The sequence below is a fragment of the Sinocyclocheilus anshuiensis genome, unplaced genomic scaffold, assembly GCF_001515605.1.
Source record: "Sinocyclocheilus anshuiensis isolate Anshui unplaced genomic scaffold, SAMN03320099.WGS_v1.1 scaffold869, whole genome shotgun sequence".
In the NCBI taxonomy this organism is placed as follows: domain Eukaryota; kingdom Metazoa; phylum Chordata; class Actinopteri; order Cypriniformes; family Cyprinidae; genus Sinocyclocheilus; species Sinocyclocheilus anshuiensis.
Window position 1 is genome coordinate 1,059,816 of NW_015558630.1, and position 18,631 is coordinate 1,078,446.

General features: G+C 37.9%; 1 protein-coding gene across 1 annotated transcript in view; it reads right to left on the reverse strand.

Moving 5' to 3' along the window:
• nrxn3a (neurexin 3a) overlaps positions 1-18,631 on the reverse strand; it is a 320,711-nt gene that overhangs the window by 237,700 nt on the left and 64,380 nt on the right. The window contains exons 6-8 of the mRNA XM_016476816.1: positions 5,670-5,971; positions 4,550-4,594; positions 3,264-3,425 (exon numbers count right to left, since the gene is read on the reverse strand). Of these exons, the coding sequence (XP_016332302.1) occupies positions 3,264-3,425; positions 4,550-4,594; positions 5,670-5,971 (509 nt within the window). The remainder of the gene's footprint in view (positions 1-3,263; positions 3,426-4,549; positions 4,595-5,669; positions 5,972-18,631) is intronic.

The following is an 18,631-nucleotide window of genomic DNA, read 5'->3' on the forward strand; positions in this document are numbered from 1 at the left end:
TGTCATAATTTACATGTCATTCCAAACCTATAAAACCCTCTTTTGTGAATAAAATAAGATATTTTGAAGAATTTGGTAATTAAACAGGTTTGGTTACCATTGACCTCCATATAATGGACCACAAAAAATAAATAAATAAATAATAATAATATAAAATAGAAATAAATAAATCTTAAAATCTGTTATTTTTCTATTATTTATATACTATATTATTTATATTATTATACGAATTATTTATATTATTTATATGCTATTGTAGAATTTATTACAATTTTGAATAGGCTTTTATTTTTACATTGTAAGTTTTTACAATGACTTGTAAAGATTTATATTTAATTTTATATCAGCTTTATTTCAGTTTTCAATAGTTTTATTTTCAGTTGACAATAACAACACAGCTCAAAATATTTATGTTCCACAGACATGAGGGTGAGTAAACAATAACAATTTCTGGATGAACCATGACTTTAATTGATGTTTTGTTTTATTTCATCAACATATTCTAAAATATCCTACATATTCCTTTCATTTGAACACTACATGACTGACACAAAAGACAAAGACCACTCCTGAGGTTTCAGGCTGGCCAGTATTCCAGTTCTGAGCTTTTGCCAAATATTAACAGTCCTGCTGTGCTTACCAAAACAAATCTGCTGGATAGAGGATGGGAGAGAGCGAGTGTGAGAGGGAGAGAGGCTGGGTCAACCTATCTATCAGAACTCTCACATCCATAGAGCGGAGCTGGCTCTGGAGCAAGTGTCCAGAGAGCAGGGACAGTTTTATCCAGTCGGCCCAGCAAAGTGACAAATGACAGTCACCATGCGCACATCCTGGAAACTGGTTGTGATGGCGGAGGACAAAGGAAGGGAGCCAGAGGCCAGCTCAGCAGTGGAGGCTGCTCAGTATCCAGTCATTAGTGCTGGCAGACCCCTGTGCAGCCACACGCCCCGCCATACCCTGATTACTGCCCTTCACGCTCAGCTTGAAAGACGGACACAAGGCAGCTCTGAGGAAGCCTGCGACTATCTATACAATACTCTGCTTCATTTGAAGAAAGAGAAAGAAATTTGTTGTTATTTGTGCTATTGTGTTATTGTTATTTGAGCTAAAAAAACAGTCATCCATCATTTTATTTTGAAAAAAGCTGTGGTCTTACACAAATTATTAATTGAGTGCATATTCTTGTGATTTTATGTGTTAAAACCAATTTTTGCATCCTCTGTCCTATATACAGTAAATAGATAAAAGCAGTGTTAAATGTGTATGTGCATTACCCTTTCCACAACATGACTGCAGTAAGCATCTTGTGCCACAGGGTGATACACTCTACAACACCACTGTCTACTTCTAATAATAGTTACTATCACATGAGTTTAACAGAACAAAAATACCCCAGAGCAGGCAAAATGTGTAGTGAATAACAGTAAAATAAAAGGAAATTCATATAAAACAATAAATATTAAATATATAATAATATTAATATTATAAATAATATAAATATCATAAATATAATAAAAACATTCTTTTTGCATGTTCTATGCATGTATAACTAGGCTTATAATTAAAAGGAGTAGAATATACAATAACTATATCAGAAAAAACAACAACAGATGAATGCATTACACATTTCAGTGACAAAAATTTCATTTTTACTTCTCAAAAAGTAAGAGCACAGCATTAGTAAGCTACTGTGAACATAGTAATTGCAAACACAACAAAGTCTGGACATTTTAGGTTGAACTGAACCCAGCTAAAAATGCATTATGGCAGTCTTGAGGTCATGTCATCCTGACCAGATCGTTGATAGTCTCATGCCATATTACAAACCCCATGTGTCTGAGCGGCCACACGTGATCCATAACAACTACATCATTTTCAGCTTCCAAATCAAATGTGAGGTTTTAAAAGCTGAGAAGTGTATAAAATTACTTTTCATCCTTGGGCTCAGACTATGAGAAAGAGTGTGAGGAGGAGGTATCTATCATTATGGCCACTCTTGGGTGGGTGAAGGATGTATAAGTTCTGCTATCTCGTCTTGAGCAGCTCTTAGCATCCAGTTCACCTATCTAGCAGAGCAGTGTTATGTAAGCGTTCGCTATATCGCAGCACACATGAGACTGATTTACTGTAATCTCTGACATGGGTGGCAGTTTTTTCAAAACTCAGCACAGTGAAGAGGGAATTAAATTAGTTTTTTTACGCAAACGCCGTTGTTGCAGGTTTTTAGCCCTGCGATAGGAGGGCCGGTCTGAGATGGAAACGGCAGTGATAGCTTGATGGTGGGTCATTAAAAGATAGCAGGCTGTTGTAGCACTCACTGCGAAAAAGGAGGTTCTGTTGTATGCTGTTTGTTCAGCATGAATTAATGGAGGATCTCGCCAGCAGCCGTAAAAACAGAGTAATTGCCTATTTCCAGCTAAATTAAAGATCAGTCCATTTACTGATAATGTTATCCAGGCTTGACAATGAAGGAATGTGGAAATGAACAGCTGATCGAAGAGAATGACATCTAACTTCTGCAAACAGTATAATGGCTCTTAGAAGGTGACTTGAAAGCAAAAACAAAACCTGTCTGGATCATATTTCACCTAAAAAAAAAAATACTTTTTGAAACTTTTTTAGGACTAAGATGGCTTGCATTGTGACAATTTTCATGAAAAGGTTTTTCAATATCATTACTGCATTTATATTACATTTACCACAGTCAATTTTTTGTTGTCTTTTGATGAAAACCTTCCTTAAATTAGGTTTTTAATTTATTATAACTAAATTACAAATAACAATAGATAAATAAATAACAATAAAAAATAAACAAAAAAGAATGGCCCTACAAATAGGATTCTTTTTCTTTTTTTTTTTTTTTTATTAAGTGGTGAAATGTGACATTTTCATTTTACATTTACAGATGTCTTCATGTCCAACTGTTCAGCAGAATGATGCATATCATTATGCAAAGTCTCATCTCATCCAATCACCCTAGCTTCTTCTCTGGCCTGTGGAACCTTAATCAAATGATTCACCACAACTGAAAAGTCCAATTAAATACGCCTGAAACAATTTCGCATCTGGGCAAAAAGCGAATTTCATTAGAGAAACACACCACGGGTTACGATGTCTGCTCTATCCTTTTCACAAGATAAGCTGTACTGAATCTATTATTCTTCTCAGACGGTCTATTCAAACTTGTTACCTCTCAGTCCAGACAAGGACATGGTGATATGATGCATGTCGTTGAAAGAGCGAGGTTCGTCCAGACCACCTACCTCTTTCAGGCAACCCATAAAGTTGTTGCTGACAGGAGACCCAGGTAAGTCTGCTGTGCTTGGACTTCCTCCGACGTAGAAGAAATCATCTGATCCCAGCATTGTGTAGTCCTCCTGTGTATAGCCTGTTGTGGTCAGGATGCCGTCCACGGATATTGTCACCTGATTGAGAGGAATGACAAAAGGAGAGGGAAAAATCCATTCATGAACATCATGGCTGTGACGGCTGCTCGACCAGGAATAGGTTAGCTTCGATCTTGCTGGTTTGTTGACAGTCTTTGATTGTGTACCAAAGACCTGAACTTCGAGACTTTTAGTAGGCCGTTCTTGTCTAGTATTCATAGGCTTACAAAGGACAGGTAAAGAAAATATTTTTCCGGTATATTTTCTTTATCTTTGATGGTGTTAGAAATGGTTTTCTGGTCTGGGACGTTAGTTTGAGGGGTTAGTGTTATGTAACAAACTATAGACAAATTGCTTGTTTTTAGTTCAAATTCTGTGCACACTGGGTTAGTTGAGTTGGTTTGGATGCATTCATCCAAAATGAGCTAATACTACCACAAATGAGCATGCAACACAGATGATCTTTTTCTGATAAAACGTTAATAGTGACATACAACCACTGCAAACATGGAATCATGCATCTTCTTCAAGCCAAGACAACATGCAAGAGGAAACAGCACATATGAGACCAAAACAAAAGCTACAGTATGAGGGGTAATGAGGGAGGACACAGGCAGTCATGACCTACACCACAGTACAGACAGGACAGGATACTTGGCAGATGGTGGGTTGCTCAGACAAGAGTTTTGGTGTTAGCAACACAAGGGCTGATCCAGCATGAATGGGTCGGCACGGCATGTGCAAACAACTGGAATCAACTGTCAGAGCTCCAGTGCTGAAATAGTTTTTTATTCTTTTATTTTCATATTATTGTTTTCATCGCTTTTTTGTTTTGGAAAGCTTCTGCCAGTTTTTGACAGTATTTGATTGAAAAAAAACAATTTTTAAGAAAAGAAAAAAGGGCTTCTTAAACAGACTAAGCCTTCAAAAACTAAAAAAGGGCCAAAGAGGAAGTTCAAAGAAAGAAAGATAGAAAATGTCAGTAAAGCTGTGGTGAAAAATGGGATGAGGACATTTGAAATAAAAAAAGGAAGAAATCCCCGAAATACAAACCCCAGTCTGTTTATTTTTTTATGAAGCCATGAAACCCCAAAAAAGAGAAAGAAAGAGGGCCAGGAAAACACATGGTAAACCCAAAAAAGGACAATAAGAATGATATCTACCAGACAATGTAGTTTGTTTACCATAGCGTGTCCAATACCTGAATGCTTTGAGAAAAGGGGGAAGAAAGGAAATTAAACAATGAACAAAAGGGTTGTTAATAAAATGAAATAAACTGAAATGAAGTCATGATGAGTAGCACATTAGTTTAGGTTCTGGTTAGTAAATTAAAGACTCTAGTCAATGGTTCATGAGTGGTTAGTCTGGGTCTGAATAAATGTCATCCACAGACAAGCAAAGCATATGAGTGAGAGTAAGAAAAGGTGGAAAAGAAAAAGAAACAGCAGATTCTCTACAGAGCCTGTGGCATTTCACTTTTGTAAAGGCATTGCTCTTGTTGGCAAGATCTTAAAGTGCAGACTCACTTCCAGAATATATTTTTCACCAATAATTCAATTTTTTTCTGTCAAAACACATTTAGCTTTGATTTTTAGGTCCTTTCTAACATAATGTTTCAGAACGTGTTGTTTTCTGCTACAACCGTGAATTCTGACCTCTATCAAGCTGCCTCTTTATTGTGATTCATTTGGTTTTTGACTTTCCTCGGGCAATTGCATTAGGTAATTCTAATGCATGTTCTTGTCGTGATAGTAAAACAGCTATTAAACAAAGTGAAAAAAATGGCACAGTCCTAGTGGATCAGAGCTGAAATAGCTAGTGCTTGTGGGCACTCACGCCTCTACACACGCCTGCGCAAAAAGCGACATACTTTCACTCCTGAGGGGCAAAACCAGCCTAAATATTTACATATTTTAAAATGCAGCGGCGGAGTGATTTAACAGTTCAACAAAGATTGGCTGTGGGTAAATGGAACGGTTGAGGTTGGTTGGAGCCTCTCCCCGCTGCCCTGATAAGACAGACTATTTGGAGAAGTGAGGTGAACATCTAGAGGGGTGAGAGAGACAGCCTCTTGAAGCCATCGCACTGCTGATAGCTTCAGACAGAGGTAAATGCCTGAGGAGGCAAAACATGAGGCAGCGTAGAAGAACTCAGAGAAGAAATAGTTGCGTTAGCATCTCAAAGAACTTAAAATAACCGAAAATGCTAATTTAAACAATATACAATAGCATTTAGTTCTGAATTAGATCAGAAAACATAAAATTACAACCGCTTTAGCATTACCTGTCTGAGGTTGCGTGTGACCTTCACGTCATGCCAGGCGTTGTCGTTGAACTTGCCATTGACAGGCTCGACAATGGCCTCGAAGGCTCCGGAACCCAAGTTGATGACCAATGAAACGGCCCCATCTTTCAGGGCCAGGTTGACATAGTCTGCTGACTTGCCGGTGTGAAGGATAAGGCCATTTCTTTGCCAGGTCTTGAAGGACAATGTGATCTCATCGCTGCTGCTCTGGATGGGATTCTGAGACAAGTCGTAGCAGAAGTACTCAGAACCTCGGAAAGTGGCCACGTTCTCTTCTCGTGCTATAAGAGAGGAAAAAAATGGGGTTAGAACTTCCTGAAACTAAACATACCCAAATATACGAGCTCTGAACGTTTCCTGAGATTGACCACTGAAGGAGTGCAATTAAGGTCAGATGACACAGAATGAGACAAGATGACACATAGCCAAGTGTGGGCAGCAAAACACACAGAGGCTGTGCATTTAAAGCCAAAGATCTGGTGAGATCATCAGTGAGATCATTTCTCTTGTTGAAGCATATATGCGCTAATGTTCAGTAGTTGTGTTGCATGTCTCATATGAGTCATAATCACAAAAGTTGCAGTGCAGTCCAATCCATCAACATCAATATTGGTTAAACTCCTCAAACCATGACAATATGCCTGATCCATGAGATCATCCAGAGATGATACAGATGCTGCATCTGAAGTGGCATTTAGATTTATTTCCGCAGACTGTTTAATGCGACTCAGAGGTGGGATGAATGCATATACACTGCATAAATAATACTAACATCATTAAAACAACAATTATGATATTATTGTAGACAATGCATTTCATACACCTCTATTTAAAAATACAGTAAAATAGAACACAAAGCATAGTTCCTAATAACATCCTTTAAAGTCAATAAAATGGGATGCTACCCATTTTACTGCAGTACATATTTCACAGTGAAACATGTTATTATGCAAGACAAAATGCAGGGCGGGACTAGGGATGTAACGATTACCGGTTTGACGATAAATCATGATAAAATTCCCCATGGTTAGTATTACCGTTTCATCTTTTAATTATCACTAAAACCGTATTAGATTACCGCGATTTGAACAACTCGTGATAAATAAATACTGTCCAGCATAAAGCACAGTTTTAAGTAACAGTCTCACGTGCGCACAGCACGCAGAGTAGTTTCGTTTTGAGTGAAAACAGGGCGTAAAAGCTGGGAGGTTTTAAAAGAGTGCTAAGGGAATTATACAAATGAATATATGAATTAAATAATTATATGAATGTACCTCTGAAGGTTCTGACTGTCTTCAGAAACGATTCGATAGCATTTTGTTTTCATCTTCGCTCCATGTAATACCTAAACAAAGTGTTCTTAATCGCAATACTGCTTTGTCCACGGAGATTACGGGAAACAGCTCTAATTCAGCTTTTCCATAAGCGCCACCTGCTGTCAGCGAGTGGATTTACATTCAGCTTGCGTGCAGTTTCTGTCTGGTCAAAAATGGACCGAATTTGCATGCCCTGCTGTAAATTTTGACCAGTTGATGAAAAACAAGCTTATGTGGATTCTACACATTTAAACAATTCAGATGAGTTATCTATAATTATTTATGGAGCAGATAAAATACATATAATCATTTATTAATCAATTATCATTTTGACTTAACTCTTTTCTTTATCTAAAGGCTGAAATGTGAGGTTTACCTTTTTATTAAACTTTTTCAAAGCTTTATTTGAACATTTACATTAGATATTTCAACATGCTATTAAACTGTTGTCAGTCAAGTTGTCATTTAAAATCCGAACATCACTGGTAATGTTATTGTATTAGTGATTATGCAAACAAAAAGTCATTTTATTTGTTGTTTGTTGAGTTTCAAATATAAAACTTGGTGAAGTGATTTATGTGTCGGTACTTTTTTAACATCTCCAGCACATTTTAACAATACCGTGATAATATTGATAACCGTGATCATTTTGGTCACTATAATCATGATAAGAAATTTTCATACTGTTACATCCCTAGGCGGGACTTGAATTTATCCATGAGGTTTTGATTGGATCAAGAAAAACGGTCTCTATATGACAGGTGGTTAATGGGGAGGAGCTGTAAAAAAAAAAAAATTGGTGACATCAGCTGAACAAGAAAGTAATTTCAGAGGTGGAAGATGATAGATTATGAGGAGAAACTTTGATAACAGCAATTTTATATCAAGTTAACTTAAAATTTAGTTTTAGTGATTGCATGCCAAGATCCCATTGGTCATTGTAATTCAGAGTAGATTATCTACTGCATCCACACTTATGGAAATAAGTTCACTCCTGGTTCCTGTGGTCCCCAGGCCATTAATCACCAAGCTATGCTGATGTGGCTCAGAGGAGGCAAAAATACACATATCTAATGGAAAGTTCCTCAAAACCAACACTGGACATCATTTACATCAGGCAGCCAGAGAAGGGCCTCAGCACTAATGGCATCATTGATTTATCAGTGCTTCACTTGGGCCACCGTGGGGTCGATATATTTATTCTCTGGCTAAATGTTGACAAAACACTCACACGTCCAAGTCTATACTCCACCTCAGCGATCAGCATTAGTGGATGTAGCATGTGTTTTAACTGACCGGGTAAAGACATCTTGACCTGTTTTTCACTGGACTAAGGGAGCCTGAGCATACTGCAGGGTTGCAGAGCAGATTTTCTCATCAGGGCTGGTGCTGGTGCTCAGCTGTAATACACTTCACATGGTAATAAACTCATGGTTAAGAACGGAGCAAACTGACTGACGGTGGAACATATTGGAAACACATGGGACCCTGATGCAAAAACAAAAATCCACTACTTCTGTGCAGTCAGAGAAATTATTCAGATTGTATCGCACATTACGAGGGTGAAAGAAACAGATTAATGAAAGATGACTGGATGGATAGTGGGAAAGAGTTTTGTCCAGCAGGAGAGGGTGGTGTATCATCCATGTGTCAAAAACTGGCAATTAGATGTACTTGGCTACTCGTAGTGCAAATCCCACACTTCAATCCATTAATATTTGGCTAGACTGTACAGGAAAAATAAAGAGAGCTTAATGTTTAGCCTGTGGAGATTACTGGACCTTGCCAAAGAGGGTCAAGGAGTACCCTAGCATCGTTCAACAAAACAGGTCTTCACAGGTCTTCTCATAAAATTCAGACCCACTCTGCATTGCTAGTCCACTTAGTGTTCATGACATTCACAATTGAATATAAATGTAATATAAATAATTTTAATAGCAATAATTTTCTAATAGGGCTGCCGCCTAATAGTCAACTGACCGTTAGTCGACGAGAATAGGCTTAGTCGATCAAAATTTTATTAGTTGCTTAGTCGCAGGAAAAAAAAATCCACAGAAAGTGGCGAAGTCAGATTAGTTAACAGCTGGTCTGTGTGGTAATTAATACATTGGTCAGGACATGCAAATGTTTGTTTCGTTCATCGACCTCGAATGTGGCTTATCATCTGAAACATGCAAGTAGTAGCATCATTACATGGCCGCTCGCTTTAACGTTAACCTAGAAAAATGTGCCCTTTTCAAGTGTTTGTGCGGAGTGTGGAAGCTGAATAGTAGCACGCTTAAAATGAATGACTATTAGTCGATCAGAAAAATCTTTAGTCGAGGGCAGCCCTATTTTCTAATCATAATTTATTGTAATAACAATAATAATATTGTATTATTATATAACAATACCATACAAGCACATCATACATAAATTATGTACTAAATATTTATGTATTTCATTATGTATTAAATACACACTATCTATACACACACACACATACATACATATAAAGTGGCATTACCTTCAAATAGGGCTGTGCGATATGGACAAAAAAAATCGCGATTTTTTTGATCAATTTTGCGATTTCGATTTTAATCACGATTTTGACACACACAGACATGCTTTACAGTCATCAATGCATTCAGTGTGAATTTGAAACATATTTCCAAAAGAAAACCAATTAGAGCTTTATCAAAAAGCTGTAACATGTCTCTAGAACAGACATAAGATAAAATAATCACTAAGTAAAGGTGTAAAAAAAATGTCTCTAGAATAGACATATGGCAGAAAAGAAAAAAAAATCCCGTATCCAGGGATTTTTTTTTTTTTTGCCATGTATTGGTCATAGAGCTCTTTGTGGCGTTGCCTCAGGTGTTCATTTTTACCGCGAATAATGCGCTGCCACTTTAAATCAGCGCGTGCAGCACAGCAGAAATAGATTCCGTGCAAAAACGATCGCTGCATGACTGCTGCAGACGCACCACTCCTGGAGCGCACTGCCGGACCGCAATCGCGTGCAGTGTGAACGCTCTGATCCGTTAACATGGGCGCGGAAAAAATACGCACCACAGACGTGTGTGAACCTGGCGTTACGGTTGTATGCCCGCCCGGTCTGTTCTGTTCTCGTGCTCCATTTAGGCGTGCTGCATTCTGATTGGTTCGGATAGCATACTGCGGGAGGTCGGGGGTGCGGAAAATCATGCTATAAAGCGATTTAGAAATCGCGCAAGCTCAAATCGCGATTTTAAAACGATTTCGATTAATCGCACAGCCCTACCTTCAAATCAGATTTTTTTTTTTTTATAACAGCAATTATAACTGCATAGAACCTACTGCAGCTCTGTGTCAGGCCTGGTATTAATCAAATAAAGGGAATATTTCACCTGCATCACCGTGACCTCCTGCACACACCTAACTGCATATCTCAACATTGTGAGTATGCAAACTGTATCACCTGCTTGAAACACAAGCAAAGATTTCCAGGCTGCTGAACAGGGCCCAATGCTTTCACTAGTAGCACATGGGTGTTATTGTGAGCTACATGCTGGCATGGAAGCCTTGTGCCGACACCTCAGCAGATGCATTTTTACTCCCCAGAGCACGGCTACCATTCGTGGCGTGTTTTTGAAAGAGAGAGCACTCAAATAGCTCCCCGACACCTTTTCTCCCTACCCCTGACTGACTTGGCGTGGTAACCGCATCCCTGAGATCCTGCCACACGTTAAAGAGCCTAGAGAGAGTACTGATCAATTATTAATTAAACAGAGTGTTGTTTTTACTAAAGACACCTCCACATTACTGCCAGATGTTACCCTGCACAATCATCTTAAGCTCTGAATACTTAATAAGAGTCACCTTCCCATGCTGATATTATGTGGGATCACACACTGAGCAAAGTGGAAGATGATACATTAGGGGCGGCTGTATAAAAAATTATTTTTTTTATTTTTTTTAATTCTAGAATCAAAATAAATGAAGAACACTTTCATGAGTTTTGGGTCAGTAAGATTAAAAAAAAATTATATATTTTTTTTTCCCGAATACACCAAGGCAGCATTTATTTGATAAAACACAGCAAAAACAGTAATATTGTGAAATATTATTACAATTTAAAATAACAGTAACACTTTACAATAAGGTTACATTTGTTAACTATATTTAATGCATGAACTAACATTAACTAACAATGAGCAATACATTTGTTACAGTATTTATTAATCTGTTAATTTTAGTTAAAGAAAATACAGCTATTCATCGTTAGTTCATGTTAGTTCCGGTCCAATTAATAACATTAATAGACAACATTTGATTTCAATAATGTATTAGAAAATGTTAACTAAAATTAATAAATGCTTTTGAAGTATGTTAGTTCATGTTAACTAATTTAGTTAACTAATGTTAACAAATTGAACCTTATTGTAAAGTGTTAGCAAAACAACGGTTCTATTTTAACATATTTTAAAGTGTAATTTATTCCTGTGATGGCAAAGCTGAATTTTCAGTAGCCATTACTCCAGTCTTTAGTGTCACATGATCCTTCAGAAATCATTCTAGTATGCTGATTTGGTACTCAATAAACATTTCTTCTTATGTGTTGCTGCTTAATATTGTGGATTACATCCATTTAACCTTATATTTTAAATACATTTTAACACTTAATAGGCTAAAGTTCAAATTATCAGACTATGGTTTTGTTTATTATTTAACAAAACATGATCAATCTTATAACTTGTGGCTGCATTGACAGCATTAATTATTTTTAACAGTCCATATTCTAAGACCCACCAAACAGTCCTATTTTTCTAAGCTCTAATATACATAAAGAGACAGAAAGAGAAATCTCATTGCCAGACATTTGTGTGTTCATTCATTGAATACATTTTTCAACATGTCAATATTTTAGTTAAGGATAATTAGAAGACAGTACACATAGTATACAGTATGTGGGATTCAATACCGGCCTTGCAGAAAATCCAAATGAGATTAAAATACCGAATAGCTACCATTTATTCATTCCTTTGTATTTGTTTTTAAACTTCCTCCTTTATAAAGTTTCCAGCCTATAATAAAGAACTATCGCACAGACTACTGTGAACAAAAACCCGAGCACAGAAGCACATTTCTCACAGTTTCTGTCTCACTGCAGCACTCTTTTCAAAACAAACCTTATCTCTATAGATTTTTAATGAAAATCCTCAAGGGGGCAAAGGTACTTAATCTCCTCTATAATGGAGAATCTGACAGAAAGGACGGGTGAGGTTACAGGCTGTGTGCGAGATAGTAAACGTGCTGAATTATGAAATCTTAATGAAAACATCATTATTAGTCAAATCGGCACCAGGGACAGAGATTCTTATCGAGTCATAATTGCAATGGTCCGCTAAATCTTTTTCCCTCCACTACACAGAGACAGATGGTGGTGGTTTGGTCAGAGACGTGCTCATGCGTAAAGGTGTCAGAGGCCCATGAGTGGAGAAAAGTAGTGTCGTTAGAGAAGCCATTAAATCCAGCATGCTTTGGGGAGGAGACCATTACAGGGTGAGAGCTCTCAACCTGTCAATCACATGTGAGAGGATGCAGGCAACTTTCTGACCAATTGGCCTCTCAGCTCCTAAGAACAAAACTGGCATTTGCCACATAGTGCCCTCCACAGAAATATAGCCTCCCATGACAGACACAGATGGAAATGATTAGAGGCCGACCGATATATCGTTTTGCCGATATTATCGTCCGATATGAGCCTGTCGCAGATATATCGGTATTGGCGAATATGCTGATATGCTGCCGATATTACATTTTTTTTTGGTATATAACGCAGATTAAATGCTTCTGAATGGTGTAATTACTTAGTTTATCCAGCAGAGCACACTCCATTGTTTGCTACTGGCCACCCAGTTCAGTGTAGTGTAGAGATGCGCAGATGAGCTCAAACTTCACCCGAGTCCACTGCTTCAAATTATACGCCCACCACCCACCCGCACCTATATTTGATCGTCACATTACAATGATTCTAATTCTTAGTTTTGCATAATGATATGATGAATGAATGGTTCATTTTTAACAGCAGATTCAGTGACGTTAGAGACTAGAGCTGATCAGCGCATCACGGCACGCGTCGGCGGCGCATTAAAGCCTGTGTTATGGCCACCAGAGCTGATCGCGGCCACTCAGTCAATGCTGGTGTTTATACCGGCCGCGCCGCGGCCCAGAACTCATGCTTATCACATCGGTCAAATCACATCGCGACTATTCGCGAGAATTTCTATTGTATTTTGCCGCGCCGCTCGCGTCCAATGTAGAATAGAACCCATAATAATAATAATAATCAGTGATGTTGTCTACACTGGATGCAGTAAACTGATGCCTCGTTCCATTTATGACATGCTGACACTAAGTTCAAATGATTTTCAATCGCTTTGTCGCATTCTGTTGCGGCGCAGACACGGTGTCAAGCATAGTTTGTCAGGACAGTCAGTAACGTAGCAGAATGAAAAGTTAGTATCTTTCTGCAGTCCAATAGACGGCAGTGCGGTGGTGGCTTGAGTCAACAGAATTTGTGAAAAAATATTATTCATTATTATTATTCATTTTAGATGTTTACATTTGGAAAAGCTGTGCTTCCTGCATAAACCTTCCCCTGTTGATTTGGCAGTAGCTTGCTTGCCCTACACAGTTACCTTGTTTAATTTCTTAATTCAAGTTATAAATATGTTGTTCTATTTGTGTTTTTTTAAGTTATTTATAATAAGTGAAGTGAAGTTTACTGTTAAGTGCACTGATGTCAGACTCATTTTGAATAATAAAGGTTATTGTTAAATAGTTAAATACACTGCCTCCATTACAGTCCTCGTCTTTTACTCTCACAATGAGTTTATCGTATTCGTTTGCTACATTAGTAGGGCCCTATGATTTCCGCGATTCAGAAAACATGGACAGAACCGCGGAATCCAGTCATAAAAACGGAATTTACTGTATAACATGGAATTTCATGGAATTTGTCTTATTTTTGATGAGTTATCATTGCAAAAATATGTATATGTATTCTGTTTATGTAGGCTATATACTATATTCTACATACAGTACCATTCAAAAGCTTTTGACTATACTGTACTATAATATAGCCTACACATAAAGAATATCGGCCGATATATCGATATCGGTCTTTTTTTACTCCCTAATATTGGTATCGGCCCCCAAAAAAAACATATCGGTCGGGCTCTAGAAATGATAATGCCTGTATCAGAGGTGGTGACATTATATCAAATATCTGAAGGGATAGTTCAACCAAATCCGAGAATTCGGTCATCATTCACACATTTAATGCATTTCATAATGTGACATCTTCAAGTGAAACGGAATATTCAGACGTACAGATGGTCGTATCAAACCCAGTGTAAGAATGACGTAATGTTTTGATTGTGGTATATGGAGCAAGTGTGTGTGATCGTGCCCGATTGTGGGTGTGTGACGTGCCTAGCTAGGACAGGAGTAGTTGAGAGGTAGGTGAATATTCAGTGGGAAATAAAGCAGAACAAGACTTAATATTACCCATTCAGGATTTGATTGTTTCGTGAAAAAAATATTTCTCCTGGCTCAAACTGCCTTGTTGCCTTGTCAGCAGAAAAGTTTGAGAAAGTTACATTTTGATGAAAGATTAGATTATTTTTTTTCCACAGATGAATTATGTATAACAAGATCAGAGACATTTTACAAAAATTTCATAAAAATTATCAACCTTTCAGTTAAAGGTCATAAACTGCTGAAGAAAAAAATGTATTGCAACACTGTAAAAATAATTTTTCTAAGTTGTAAATAAAACACAGATTACTAGAATATGCTTTACAAGAAAATACTATCTCAGTCTTCCTACGTCAATGTTACTTGTCATTTCTTTATAATTAATAGTAAAATTTACTAGCAATTTCTTAGAGAAAATTGATTCTACACCTTGTTTCATCACCTTTATTTTATAGCACTTTATACAAAAGAGATTGATTCCAAGAAGCTTGTATTTTTTCATTGCGTTACACAGAATTTGCTTAACCTTGATCAGAAAAAAATAAAATCAAAACGAAAATATGCAAACACAAAACACACACACACAAAAATTATTTTTGATATCATCATGTTATGCACGAAAACACTCGAATAAAGATGCTTGTTCAAACATCAAGCTTCATCTTAAAAGTGACCAAAAGATGAGCACATTCTTGCAATAGAGTACATAATTAGAGCTAATCAATCTCCCTCAGTCTCTCTCTCTTCATCTGTCAACTGAGGGCAGTGTTAAGGCTAATCTTTCTCTGCAGATCCAGAGGGAGCTTCCAGACGGTGTGGTCCAAGCATCCGTCATGCAGTGGTGACGGAGAAAATCAATAAAAAGGGAAGGAGAAACAGGGCCCATCTCCCTCAGGCTGACCTAGAGAGACCCTCCTGTGCAGGCCAAACTCCCATCACGGACAGTTGCTGACTCACCAGCCTCTAGCAACCATATATTACAACCTCCAATTGTTAACACACAAAACTGCAATCAAACCCACCCACAGCTATAATATTAGATTTATATTGTACGGTACTTTTGATCAAGTTAATCGATTATTCAAAATTGCAGAGAACTTCAAAAAGTGTTATGCCAGACATGCTCTTGGTCATCCTGCAGTGGTTGATGTTATTGTAGTGTTTTTTCCTCTGTTTATATAGATAGATTATGTCTATTGATCGAGTCATTTATTCATTCATTCAACCGATTCATTCAAACGGCTGATTCATTCAGAAACAAGGCAAGTGACTTGTCTTTATTAATGAGCCACTGAATCATTGACTCACTTGATTTGTCAAAAAGGTGGATTCATTCAGTAACGAAACACCACTGTGTTTTTGCTCGGAGACTGTGGCTTTGATCGGAACTATTTTCATCAGCGAAATTGAGCAAAAACAGTCAATATTTTGTCTAAAATCTAAGTCACTTAAAGGGGTCCTATTATGCTCTTTTACAAAGTCATGATTTTGTTTTGGGGGTGTACTAGAAATGTCATGCCCCTTACCATAGCCGCCTGCGAGCTTCAGTGTAAATACTGCGTCAAAATCAAATCAATTTGAGCGCGATTTAAACCCGGATGATTGTAACCACTCTAAATTCGTCTGCCTTGGGAAAGTTAGCATGTCTCCGACATAGTGATTACACTCGTTGCCTTCTCTAGTGCAGCTCAACCAGGTCTCGTCCCATTCGTCGATATTTGTGATATCACAAATCCCGGAAAATATGCGTTGTAGTCCAAACGAGTCGTTCGTTGTAGTTTTTGAAAAGTGATTTCTGTTAAATAAAATATCTCCTTTTGAATTGGACTTTGAGCTTTGTAACTTTGCAGATCTTTTTTATGCTCAAACAGCAACATTACAGACTAACTAAAGTTGAAAAAGTGAAAACACCCCTTTAATTTTAACTTCTTGTTTATTGAAATACTATTGTATAAAATCAGCGTCACATTGCATTGCGTGTTGATATTCAGGGAAACATCATGGCAGTATAATGTTGCTTACCTAAATCATATTTTGTAAATATCTTTTTTTTTCTACCGCAGTATGCAACTATAAATTTCTGGTGTGAGAAATATGAGAGACTGACCGGCCGGTCACCGATCCTGTCATGATCCTGCCCTCTTTGCTTTGTCTGTTTTGTCATTGTTTAATGTTTCCTTGTTTGCGTTGTGTGTGAGCACATGGCTCTGTCTTTGTTGTTGTCTGCCATGTGCTCCTTTTGTCCTGCCTCCTTGTTTCCCGTTGCCACGCCCCCTTGTTTAGGTCTGAGTGTCGTCACCTGTCCCTCTTGTTCTCTCCTTGTTTGTCTGAGTGTTCCCACCTGTTCCTCGTGTTCTTCTCTCCTTTATATTGTGCTCCCTTCCCCCCGTGTGTTGTCAGTTTGTTATTCTACCTGTTAGCCTAACCAGTGTTTGTGATTGTCTCTCTGTCTGCCAGCCCGTCTCACCATTATTATTATTCAGAGTATCCCTGCCTATTTGCTTGTGTTTTGTTTCTTGTCTGTCCAGTTCTGCCCTGTTCTGACTAGCAGGCTGAGCTACTGGTCTTTGCCCCGGGTCTGCCACTCTGCTGGGCCTATGCAGTGCCTGATGCATCATGAGTGTGGAGTAGCTGCAGAGTGGTGAGGAGTGTCTGGCTACCTCCAGCTTCGCTGCCTTCACTGCTTTCTGGCGGTCTGCCATCCTGGACTGGACTCTGTGGTCGTACACCCAGGCCTGCCTGTCTACAAGTCATTCCCTGCCTAGTGTTTGGACTGTGTTCACTCCTCTCCTCACCATCTCTCGTCTTGTCTGCGAGTCTGTCTAATAAATCTGTTAACACTCACTCTGCATTTGAGTCCTTCCTCCAGATCCGTGACAGATCCAGGCCAGTCATGTGAAAAATCGGCTGATTCTGTTCACTGGCCGGTCAATCGGTGCATCTCTAATTAGTGGTTGACCGATATGGGTTTTTTGACAGCCGATGCCGATATCTTGGAAAGCAGGGTGGCCGATGGCCGATATAATTGTATGTATTTTAATTCATATTTAAGAAATTTGAAAATGGATTCAAAATAAACGTGTAAAATAAACATACTTATACTCTAGAAGACAAAGTATTTTTCATAAATATTTAATAACAATATAATTTTTCAAATAAAGCCAAGGTAACACTAATTTTACATACAGCACACAGTGAAAATGACATGAATATGACAGTGGGCAAATGCATAAAGTGCAGCATAATTTGAAATCAGTCACGAGTTTAAAGTTTGTCGATCACGCATCTCCAGTGAAGCTGAACTCTCCTCCTGTCCGTATTCAATTCGCATTGACCATAGGACCGACCGTCACACAGAGAACACGCAATCATGCAGGTCACATGCACACTTCACAAGATCTCACAACTGGATCCGACTAAGTTTGCAAGGTTTGTGAAATTAAATGTTCATTAGTCATTCAAAAAATTTTTTAAATTATATAAATGCGTATTTGCGGAATGCTGACGGCAAACGAGAAAGTATTATAATGTTTGCCTTTAATAATATTAAAGCAATCATAATACTTTTTTGTATACATTTTATAGACAGAACTGAATGACAACGGTGAACAAGAGGGAGAATGTGAGCACTGTGTGCTCAGGCGGTGCCGCAGCCATTCTCGGCGCCGTCAAAATAAAAGTCCCGCCTCGAACATATCGGCCAAACAGAAAAACTTATCGGCCGATGCCGATATTTGAAAAAAAATGGCAAATATCGGCCTTGGCGATATATCGGTCGACCACTATCTCTAATATACATACAGTATATATACACATATGTATATGAAGAGTTCATTTGCAAAAACCGATAAACGCCAATTAAAAAAAAATTAGCTGATTGCCGTGCATTATTCTCCAGATATAGCGTGATCTGAACCAGGGCTCCAGACAAAAAAATCGAATAAGGAGCCATTGGCTCCTATAAGAAAAAACGTATAATTATAATTTATATTTTAATTATTTTTTAAGGTGCCACAGAATAAACTTTAGCACAGTATGGGTATCATTACCTTGCTGAAAAAAAACAATAGAAACTATCACAGAAATTCTTATAGTTTCCATTAAACCATTACAAAATTCCTT